The sequence below is a fragment of the Etheostoma spectabile genome, chromosome 2 (genome assembly GCF_008692095.1).
Source record: "Etheostoma spectabile isolate EspeVRDwgs_2016 chromosome 2, UIUC_Espe_1.0, whole genome shotgun sequence".
NCBI lineage: Eukaryota > Metazoa > Chordata > Actinopteri > Perciformes > Percidae > Etheostoma > Etheostoma spectabile.
In genome coordinates this window covers 6,625,411-6,636,969 of record NC_045734.1, presented here as the reverse complement: position 1 = coordinate 6,636,969, position 11,559 = coordinate 6,625,411, and the positions used below count along the sequence as shown (strand labels likewise).

The 11,559-nt window shown below is 41.1% G+C and overlaps 1 protein-coding gene across 4 annotated transcripts in view; it reads right to left on the bottom strand.

The window, feature by feature from the left end:
• The window catches only part of LOC116694565 (E3 ubiquitin-protein ligase RBBP6), a 17,030-nt gene that overhangs the window by 4,196 nt on the left and 1,275 nt on the right, over positions 1 to 11,559 (bottom strand). For all 4 annotated transcript variants that reach the window (XM_032524342.1, XM_032524362.1, XM_032524353.1 and 1 more), the window contains exons 2-16: positions 10,467 to 10,566; positions 10,227 to 10,266; positions 7,041 to 7,082; positions 6,824 to 6,912; positions 6,619 to 6,715; positions 6,348 to 6,490; positions 5,981 to 6,153; positions 5,395 to 5,498; positions 4,887 to 5,275; positions 4,708 to 4,771; positions 3,527 to 3,584; positions 3,386 to 3,440; positions 2,968 to 3,291; positions 2,701 to 2,796; positions 962 to 2,573 (exon numbers count right to left, since the gene is read on the bottom strand). In XM_032524342.1, the coding sequence (XP_032380233.1) occupies positions 962 to 2,573; positions 2,701 to 2,796; positions 2,968 to 3,291; positions 3,386 to 3,440; positions 3,527 to 3,584; positions 4,708 to 4,771; positions 4,887 to 5,275; positions 5,395 to 5,498; positions 5,981 to 6,153; positions 6,348 to 6,490; positions 6,619 to 6,715; positions 6,824 to 6,912; positions 7,041 to 7,082; positions 10,227 to 10,266; positions 10,467 to 10,566 (3,386 nt within the window). The remainder of the gene's footprint in view (positions 1 to 961; positions 2,574 to 2,700; positions 2,797 to 2,967; positions 3,292 to 3,385; positions 3,441 to 3,526; positions 3,585 to 4,707; positions 4,772 to 4,886; positions 5,276 to 5,394; positions 5,499 to 5,980; positions 6,154 to 6,347; positions 6,491 to 6,618; positions 6,716 to 6,823; positions 6,913 to 7,040; positions 7,083 to 10,226; positions 10,267 to 10,466; positions 10,567 to 11,559) is intronic.

Genomic DNA, 11,559 nt, shown 5'->3' with positions numbered 1-11,559 from the left:
CGTCTGGGACAGCTCCGGTGCTGCTGGAAATCCCACCGGATGACACTCCGGTTTCTTTGTGTTGGAATTTTAAACTCCGGTGGATTTCTGAGGACTCTGCTCCCCTCAGATCTCTGCAGGGTAAATCCAGACAGCTAGCTAGACTATCTGTCCAATCTGAGTTTTCTGTTCCACGACTAAAACAACTTTTTAATTTACGCATGTTCCACCGAAAACAAGTTGTGCTGCTTATGACGATTTATGAAATGCCAATAAACCAGAGCATGTGTTTCACCCATCCAGGAATGCTGTGTGGACTAGCCAGACCCTCCATTGCAGCGCTGTGGAGGAAAGGCCAGCAGGACTACAAGGGGGTTAACCCAGAACTACTCATTACTTTTATGGTAAAAAAGTTCTAAAATGATATATGGCTAGGATTATTAACAGCAATTACAATTTTCTAAAGGAAAAAAAAGCCATTCCAATGTTGTTACCATTTTTTCTTTTGATTACTTTTTCATTTTGTAAACTATTATTCAATTAACTGAAGAAAAGAAAACTTTATTAAATGAATTAGGATTAAGATTAATTCCTATGTTAATCATTTGGTCTATGAAATTCCATAAATGTTTAAAAATTTCCATCACTCCAATTCATCTAAAACCAGACATATGCAAGCAGCTTGTTTTGTTGAAGCAACAATCCAAAACTGGGACATATTCAATTCACAACCAAAGAAGAATAAAAAGAATAGAAATGTGTTTTCATTTTGAGAATCTAAAAGCAGCATTTTTTTGGTATTGAACTTAAACATTCCATTAATAAATAATCAACTAGTTAAATTGGCAAACTGATTCAGCAGCCCCTGTGATGGTGTGTAGTTACTCGATTAATACAAGAAAAGAACTAAGTGAGTCTGATTTGAACCAATGTAAGAAAAAGTTTTCATTACAATTTTATTGAACACAAGTGACAGTCCCACCTGAAGGTCCATTAGAGGTCTGATGGATCCTCGATCTGCATCTCCACGGCCCATCTCACGGCTCCCTGGTAGAGGAAGAAGACCAGGCCTGTCTGAGGGGGGTGGGAGTCTGTGGAGCGGGGGCTGATGAGACATGTGAGAGTGGGAGATGAGATCCCCTCCACCCCCTAGACCATCTATTCTTCTCAGCTTTCCAGGCGGAGGTCTGAGTAAGGAGCGGCCATCTTCTCCCATCCTCCGCCGACTGTCTGGGGAGGGGGGTCGGTGGAGGATTGTGTGTTGATGGGGATGGGGAAGGAGACCACAACCCTGTGGAAGATCTCTTCTGCCCCTCATGTCGTGGCCAGGTCGAGGGCCATCATGAAGAGAGGCATGATGTAGGGACAGGTTCTGGGAAGACAGCGGAGGGGTCTTAAGCAGCGGTGGCCTCACTGCAGAGCTTTTACCCCTTTCCTTTTTAGGGGTAGTTGAGATGGGGGCATCTTCAGGTTTGCTTTTAATAGTCTTTAAGGGTTTCGTGGCAGAGGAGGAGGAGGACGACGATGAGTCTTTCTTTTTAGTCACCACTCCATCCCCAGTCTTTTTCTTCACCCTGTCAGTCTTTACCTTCACAGCCTCCGTCTTAACTCTGGCTTTTACCTTTTGACTCCTCTCTTTCTTAGTCTTATCAGACGGAGTCTTCGATGTTGACTTAGTTGAGGTTTTAACGGGCGCAGCAGTGCTTTTAGAGGCTGGTGCCTTGGTGGTGGTGGTGGCTCCAAGCGAAGACTTTGAGGACATGGGAGGAGTTGTAACAAGTGAAGGGATTTCGTCCATTGGTTCGTCTCTGACAGGAGTAGCATCACCTCTGTCTACCGACTGATGCGATGACTCTGATTCCTCCCCAGACCTCTTCTTTTTTACTTTCTTTGTCTTGAGGACTTTAGTGCTGGATTTGGTCCCTGATGAAGAGGACGGAGGATGGTGAGGGGGAGCACCTCGCTCCTCTCTCCCTCTTCTCCCTCTCCCCTGGGGAGAGTAATCTCTTGGTAATGGGGACATTCTGTCCCTCTCCCTGTCTCTGCTGCCGTGACCTCTGTGATGAAGTGGGGGATGGGGATGCGGATGTTGGTTGTCATAGTCTTTGTAGTACTTGTTGTACCAGTCTGCATACTCCTTCTCCCACTGCCGATATCTGTCTCTTTCCCAGCGCTCGTTGCCTCCAGGACTTGAACCCTTCAGTTCATACGGTGGGAGTTCACGTGGAGGCGGCTTTCGTCCACCAGGGCTGCGGGTCCGGAAGCCACCAGGGCCAGGGGAGCGAGACCGGGACCTGTAGGGTCCCACGCCTTCTGCTCCCTCCCAGCCTCCTGGCCGGTAGGGGGGAGGAGACCGTGGAGTGCCAGAACGCCGATATCCATAAGACCTTGAACGAGAGCGGGACCTTGTCCGGGAGCGGCCATAACTGCGTCCGTTACGTCTGGAATAAGGGGAGCGGGGATAAAATCGGCCATGGGAGCGTGATCGGGAGCGAGATCGACTGGGAGAATAAGAGTAAGACCTGGATCTTGATCTGGATCTAGAGCGCGAGTAAGGAGAGCGGCTGAATGGAGAGCGACTGTATGACCGGGATCTTGGAAAGGAAATGGTTGAGAAGAAGGAAACAAGGGGAGAAAGAAAACAGATTATGCAAACATTTTTACAAATGGCATTAAGGATATGCATATGTAATTAATGAAAAAAACTCTTCATGAAATTACCTTGAATATGACGGTCTTCGTCTCTTTGGTGCATTTCTGTACTTCATAAGCTCTTTGTGGAAGTCTTTAGTAAATTCGTCCAGTTTAGATGTAACTCTGTGGAGAACAAAGACAAAAATTGTAAAACTACTCCGGTGTGAAGCTTCAATAGTTTTTATCTTAGTGATTTCACAATCCCAAACCTGAGCGATGTTAATATTCTGTATACATTTTACATAAGCAATTAGAAACTGTTGCTGTTTAAAGACCAAATTAGAAACAACTCACTTGTCCTGTCGGTGGTGCCGCTGTCTGTAGAAATCTTCCTTAGAAAGGGGGGGCTGAGCAAGGGGGGGTAGAGGGACAAGAGGGGGCTGGGTACCAGGGGCAACCCAGGGAGGGTTGAGCCCCGGTGGACCAGGGGCATAAACCGGCTGAGGTTGGTAACCCATGACAGGAGGCATAAGTCCAGGGCCAGAGGTGTACGGAGGAGGGTAGGACTGTGGTGGGGGCGGGTACATGGACGGCGCCGGGTACACTTGAGGGCCAGGTGCAGGAGGTGGAGCTCTCTGAAGGTGAGTGGAGGGGTGCTCTTCTCTACCTCTGTAAAACCTGGTACAAAGAGCGGGACAAAAACCATTATGAAACTGACCTATAACAATACAAACTTTTAATAGATCAGATTGTCCACACAGAGGGGTCTAACCTGTCCCAGAGTCTGCCTCCACCTCTGTGAGAGGGCGGTGGCCGTGACTGGTGACCTGATAGAACAGAGAGATTAAGTTACAGAATGTCTTTTCTTAAAGCTCACTTAATGTCCTTAAATGATCTAAATGTATCCTCTTACCTGGTGGATGAGGCGGCCTTATAGGTGGCGGGTGGCCAATAACAGTTAAATGGTAGTTCTGTAGGAGAAATCACAGTGAGGAAAACGTAGTTACCTCCAAGAGAGGTTACAGTTTCTCGTCTTCAGGGATGAACAAGTACGTGCAAAGGATAGTCAAAAGTGTGGAGGGGGTGGGGTTCAATGCCGGTTCCTTAATGATACTTTTTTGATACCATATGTTTTAAAATCCATTTCAACATCAACAAAAATACATTAACTACAAAAATGTAATTTTCCACTTTCATTGTGAATCCAAATAGTTACTATATAGTTACTAACACTGCTCACTCAAAGTAACATTAATAATACCGGTTGAGCTTTTGGATATGGGTGGGCCGGTCAGATGCTCAGGATTGGTCAACACCAACTTAGCCAAAATTATCAACATATTAAAAATAATAAACAAATTACATTTGCATTGACTAAAATGCAAAGGAAAGTAAAGAACAAAGACGTTTTAGTGCAAACTGCATGATGACACAAACCTTTAACAATAACGTTGGTGACTGCCCTGTTGTCAACATTAAACTACCGTAATGGAGAACTAACTGCAAAGGAATGTAATTTAATTGCCTTGAAGCTGAAAAAGTGCTGTAGAAATAAAGTTCTGTCAGAGCTCCGCAGTCTGTCAATATGCAGAGAGGACAGATAAGCTCGCGCTTACGCACACAGGCGCTTCTGGAACCAAAAAATGGCACCGACAGATTAAAAAAAAAACATAGTTAAGGTGGCAGGCTGGTGTTGCTAAGGTGGCCGCATTAACTGGAAAGTGCTGGGAAACCCTGCGCGTACTAAATATGCTTCTTTTAACTAATGCAACATCCTAGGGTCAAATACCATTGGTAAAACAGCCAACATGCATTGTCCAACCTGGCTAGTTTACAATATACTAACATATTCTTTAATTTAGGGACGATGAGGGCTCTCAATAGAACTGTTGTATTAGAAAATAAACTAAAGCATTTGTAAGACCAATATCTATTATCATTATCAAAAATATGGAGAATACATTTCAAAAAAGTAAGAAATAGCAGGTAATCTGTACGGTCATGTTAAATCTCTTGCTGTACTAAATGCTGTTAAAAATCAGTGAGATGTTAGCCAGAAGAAGCCCTTTATTCAGGAGTTCAAGGCGGACTCACCGGTAATCCACTTTCTGAGGTTCCTGATGAGTCTGGTGTCACAGTAGGTTCTGGATCAGTCTCACTAAAGCATAAACAAAGACATTGTGATTAGTGAAAATGGCTCTGTGTGTCAAACATCACTTCTTAAGTATGTGGTTTCATGTTGGTGTATAAATCATATCTTAGATTAAACGTACCCCGGTGGGGGTGGTTCTCCGTGGCTGTTAGAGTGCATAGGAGAATGGGGGTCAACAACAAGTGCAGGGGCTGGTGAATCATCTTGTTCTTCAACAGTAGCAGCATGAGGAGGGGTAGAAGCAGAAGGAGCTGCAGGAGCTTGCGGAGGAGCAGGGGCAGGAATAGGGGCAGGGGCAGGAATTGGGGCAGGGGCAGGGACCTGTGCTTGAGGGGCAGGAGAGGGTGCGCTTGGAGGAGGAGGGTGGGTGACGTTGGCCAACAGTGGGTCCTGCTGTCTTGAGTGCAGTGGCCTGACCAACTGAGGGCGCGGTGGAGGCGGGGCTGTATTTTGGACCTGCTTGCGCACATGTTTGGTGTATCCTGTCTCATTCTTAAAGTTGTTCACAGCCTGCATGAAGAAAAACAGATACGCAGTCATAAATTAAATTAAAAAAAAATTGAATTCAAGAAAAATGACCAAACGATGCAGCACATCAAAATGCACGCATTGCATTTGAAGTAGGTTACCTGTCGAAGAAACTTGTTGGCAATGAGATTATCAGGTGAAACATCTGACTGTTTGCATGTGAAGCAGATGTGCTCCTCTGAGTCCAACAAGGTAGTCCTGATACCTGAAAATAAACAGTCCTGAATTAGACAAAGGTTCACATTCATTTGGCAAACACAAAAAACTCATCTCTATGATATGACAATAACGTCCTCTCAATCTGCCCAGTTTACATATATTTCGGAGCATAGTGTTCTACTTTTTCCAAAAATGACTTTACTTTTCCCGAAATTGAGGGTGAAATCATTCCAATACACTATGGAACATAAAAAATGAGTTTTAACAACTACTCAACATTTAGCATGTCCTGAGGATGCAGTGCTTTAGAGAGGCCACTGTTGATTAAATGGGTATTTCTGCCATTTCAAAAGGTGGATTTCTTTCCCAATGCATCTGTTGACTGAAACACAGACTAATATGTTTGAGATAAGTTGGTACTTCAAAGATTAGTTTGGACTCCCTACTTTTATTAGTTTGTTTTACTTTTTTAGTCCTGTATATATTGAGGTTTGTATATACAAATGCACAATACAAGTAAGAACTCACAGTCATCGCAGTAACTGTTTCCACAGCAGGGTATAACTACAGCATCTGTCATCAGGTCGTTGCAGATCGGACACAAGAGTTCATCAGGGATTGGGTCTGTATCATCCTCAGATGATGACTGGTCATGTGGAACAAACGGAGGGCGCTCCTTCTTTCCTTGTGCATATGCCTCCCTGTATTAACAGAGACTTTTTTTAGTTTTAATAGTTACTAGCAAAAAAGAAAGCAGCTGCAGTAGTCAACTTGGTTTGGGAAGGACACAGATACAAAAGGGGGTATGACAAAAAGACAAATGGGACACTACTCCATGTGCTATACGAGTATACTAAACAGTGTGTATTTGTGAGTGTCCTTGGTTGACACATACGCATCTATTGCAGGTATAGCGTATTCTCCAGTGCTGGTTAACATGGCTCCCTTGGTGCCGGGCTCTGCTTTAACCATGAAGCTCTGAGGAATGCCCTTACTAATCCTCACTGGCTTGGGACCCTCTACACTCTTATCCTGGACCTAAAAAGTTAAGAGAAAAAAAAACAATCATCCAAAAAGCTTAAATCCTTACTTTATTTGTAGTTACACCGCAATGTAGTAGAAATTCACACCACAGATTATGAAAAAAAAACAAGTTTCATGATTACCATTAGTAAGGGGCATTGCCGAATGTAGTGACCAGCTTTTCCACAGCGAAAGCAGGTATAGTGAGCAGGTGGAGGTCCCACTGCTTTCTTGGAGTAACTATAAAGAAAAGTTTAATACATTTTCTTTATAGTACATACAGCTACATTAAAACATAGAACAAAAATTAAGTACAAGAACATGGGGGGTGTGTGTCTGTTTACTAACTGTATCGGGTCATATTCATGATTGGACTGTGACATCATGGCTTTAATCTTGTCCTCCTCTGATGCATTCGCGTCAACCAGGTTAGCAGTCTAAAATACATGACGAAAAGAAAGGGAAAAAGTTAAGAAGGATATTAACCCCACAAGATAAAAGAAAAGATCTATTGAACTCAGGATATATTTCCTGGAAGTACAGCCGTAATGTCCAGACACAGTACCTTGGCGAGCTGGGCGAGGGACATAGATGGAGAAGAGTCAGTCTGCAGGAGAATCAAAGTAGAGATATTAAAGGTTTAAACATAGTATCTAATAGACATTAAGTGGAAGATAAGAGCCCAGATAGTTCCCCACCACATGTGTCCAGTCCCTTAGTTTCCATTAAAGTCTTTGTTGAGGACTTTGAGCATGAAATAATGCAGGTATCTGCAGGTATTTTCTCAAAGGAATACCATCTCAAGACATGGTTTACAAGGCTTGCACGAGATGTTCATCTTTATGACAGCATTGAGTCATAAGAGTTGAAGTAAAAGAAGAATTCTAAAAAACATAAAGTGCGTCTATTCAGAGCTGTTCATTTCAAAGATATCTAAATTGTTTGGTGAAAAATTAGAAAATGAACCAAACAATGGAATGTAATCTACAAATAATGAGGTGACTTTTAAAAGAAAATAGTTTATGTCAAAAAAATTGGTTTAAGCAACTCTACTCTTAATTTTTTTTTTTTTTTTTTATGTATCCATTTTAAAAATGTGGTCTATTTACTGGTCAGGTCAAAGTTATAACAGCTCATACACAAAATTTAACTTTTGCACATTCCGTGGAGAGTTTTAAAGTTTTACTGTTTTGAATTATCAAATCACAATTGTCATTGTATGTAAGTCCTAGAGAACTACAGAACTGCATATAACATTTACCAAGTAAAGCAAACTTGTACTCCAACAACTCTTCCAGATTTACAAGTCTAGACCTTGCTTCTATTCTGAGTCTTTGAGTCATAACTACGGTAATGTCCAAGAGCATCTGCTTAAACACTTCAAACTGTCCTCACTATTTGGGCACCATCAGCAAATTCAAAAATGTACACTACTGGCACATCCCTCCGTAGAGATCCTAATGCTTCTCCTGCTCCAGTAGAGAGGGGGATTTTCTCAAAGGAATACTTGACATTTCATTTTAGCAGGCAGTTTTTGCACCAACTTGCAAAAAGAGGTTGTCATAGCAGTTAGAAGCTTTCATCGAAACCAGTCAAAGACTGCTTTCTGTAAACTAATGAGCTTGCAGGGAGTGGCGTCAAGCCGTTTCAAATAAAGAATGTAGAGTGTCAAATATTTAGAGCTGATTAAATACAACTGTAGAAATGTTGCTTTAAAAAATAAAAAAAAAAGACTACCAGAGTCGTCAAGTGTTCCTTCAAAAATGTTCCCTAAAAAAGCTCCTACACCACTACCGAGCGAAGGCTGAAAGCAAGTGGAGGGATGTTTCTAGGAGTCAATGAACCACGAGAGTTAATGCCACATTTCCACTACATGGTATGGCACGGCTTGCTCTTTTTTGGTTTTCCATTCCAAAGTTGTGGATAGTGCATGGTACCTTTTTTGGTACCACCTCAGTTGAGGTTCCAAGCGGGCTGAGTCGATACTAAAAATGGTTATGGTAAGAGTTAAAAATACTACAGACCACTGATTGATCAGACAGAATTGTCACAGGACATCCTACGCAAAATTGACATTTTGCAATGGCCAATGTCATGCCCCAGATATTTTTTTTTTTCATTATTACTTTTTAAATGGCAGCCCACAAAACGGCATCATATACTATGCCGTATAATTAAAGTGCAGATATTGTTGTCCATGAAAATGATCCATGTAGAGTGTCACGTAAAATATAATGTCATGGCAGTTACACGTGCCATCGCTATGGCAATCAGCTGAGAATCCCACAAACACTGAGGGGGTACTATCCACAGTAGAAAACGTAATAGAAAAAAAAACACGTAATTGAACTAAGTTGAGTCAAACCATGCAGTGGAAATGAAGCATAAGTCTCATGCACAAACAAAAAAAGCCATATTCTACAACAACAAACAAAAATGCCTGCCCCGCCTAATGCTTAAAAAAGATTTAAGTGGGCAGGGCAGGCTGTCAATCATGATATGCAGGGCTCGGAGAAAAGACTGGGTATTGCAGAATGCTGTGGAGGGAACACACAGGGATCTGGTGCAAGCGGTTCTGACACTGAACCACTGAACAACTTTATTGACAGGTTCTGCAGCTTACAGCTTACAGGACACACTACACCAGTATACTTCTCACTGCAGCAACCATGGAAGGCCTCCAGAGATTAACAAGATATTTACTTTACTGATAATGTGTCATAGTACTTTGGGATCACCTCACAACATTATAACGTCAGTGGCCGAGGCAGAGCATCTCCCGCATTAAAACTAGCTTCTTACTGATCCCCCAAACCACAGTAAACAATACACCTGTTCCTTTGTAAAACAGACACGGAGGAATCGGAATTAATTCAAAGCATTGAACTCATCAGGATAAAATCTGAGAGCTTTTAAGGTTTAAGGGTTATGTGCAGTTCATACTCAGTGCAGAATAGAACATCTTCATGGTGAAATTGTACAGGACAAAACAACTGACAGTCAAATGTAACTGAACAACAGATTTAAGTATATTAAAGATTAGCAGGATAAGCTTTTAAAATAAAAAAACACTGGTGAATTTCACTTTCACTCACACAACTTTAGTCTTGTAATTGTAATCAAAGTTAATTACAATCAATCCCAGCCACACTTTACTTCATTGGGTTCTTAAACCACATCAAAATTAAATATGTTCACAGAAAATAAAATGACAATGAATTATCAATACAAAACCACATTACCACATTTTCTGTTTACAAACCCCTTTGAAATACATTTGCCTGGCCTGAAGCAGGCTACAAAACCATTTCATTATGAAATACAGTCATTAACAGTTTAAATGATTTCTCAATCAATTATTAAGTGGCAACAGTTCAACAATTGGTCAGTTCAGAGAATTAAAAAAAATACAATGGTGGCCAGTCTGTTATTGCTCGCTTTAACCTCATTCAGCAAATGTAAACTTTAATCTGCTTATTTCAAAACAGAAACCTTGTTAGAGAGAAACAACAAACTATTTCTTTTTTTAAATGTGGCGACTCCAGGAAACCCTCCCAAAAAGACATCACTTAACACACAGAGGTTGAGATCTCAACACAAATGTAGCCAACACACAGTGAACAGAGGATACACGCAACTCAATCATTGCTGACAGAATGTTCTCGAGAAAGGTGACTAAAGTCAGAAAGAGGGGGAGAGGGAGAGAGGTAAGAGGAGGAGAGAGTGTTGATTTTGGGTTTGTTTTACATACGGGTCTAGAAGATCCCACCACAGCTGTGTCAGAACGATCTCTGCAGAAAGACACCGCGCAGAAAGAAAACATCCGTTACTGACATGACCCAAGAGCAAACTTGGAGCAACAGGACAACGTTTTTTTAACTATAACGGAAAGACCTCTGATCTCTACTTAAAATCTAGTTAACCAATATCTTGAATTATTAGAGAATGTACCACTAAATCATGAGTCCAGAAATATTTTAAGTATACTTACACAATGAACGTCCTGCCAGCAGGTTTTACTCCTCCAAGTGGAGTACGGCGGACGATCACGGACGAGTGTTTAGGGATGTGGGCCTCATCGTCTGTGTATTCTACAAAACATTACACAAATTATCACATCACAAACATTGTTCAGTAAGATATGCAGTATAGTAACTTGGGTCCGGAAAACAGAACAGATGTTTAAAGTTAATTACAGTGTCCCAAACCAGGAGTGTGTGTTTACTATGGCTTGCTTCATCTCATAATTTCAACTAAGTCTGTGAAAAAGGTCATATAAATTGATAAACTGTTTTGTTTAATTTTAATAAATCAATTCAATTTGGGTAGTTGTTGATATCCTAATACTAGAAAATTAGTATTTCAACTAGGGCTGGGCGATATATATTCTTGACCAAATACCTCAATGTCGATATTGGGATGACAATGCATGGTTGACTATTGGTGCTTTAACAAAATGTTATTTACACAATGAGATTTTTGATAAATATTCTCCAAAATGATTTAATGACTTAGTGGGTAAAGGTAAATAATAGAACAGTCTGGCAAGTTCAGAAAATTATATTTTGTATTATACACTTTACTGTAATGCAGCTTGTAAAACCTGGTAAAAACACTTACCATATTAAAATATCCAAAATCTAAGACAATATGTAGTCTCATATCGCGATATTATTATATTGCCCAGCTATAATTTCGACTAAAGAAACCTGCCCCAGGAGGAGCTTGATATCGTTAATTTAGACAAGTAGTATAGAGCTAAAACAACCAACAGACATGTATATGCAGCTATTTGGAAAATGTATTAATGCATTTATTTTTTGCTGGTCTTATGTGACAGTAATCAATTTGTTTTGAGGGTTTTGTACTTTTGGTAAGAGAAAACAAGTAATCTGATGACGCCACCTGGGGCTCTGGGGAATGGCAATAGGCATTTTTCCTTACTTAAGGACGTACTATAGCCCCAAATATTTAATGGAAAACAAAACATGCAGATTTATCAACAAGCAACCATAACTTCCAGCCGTGGAGTGTTTTATCACAATATATAATCTAAATATATAGCATGACTTCCCCCCCCCCCC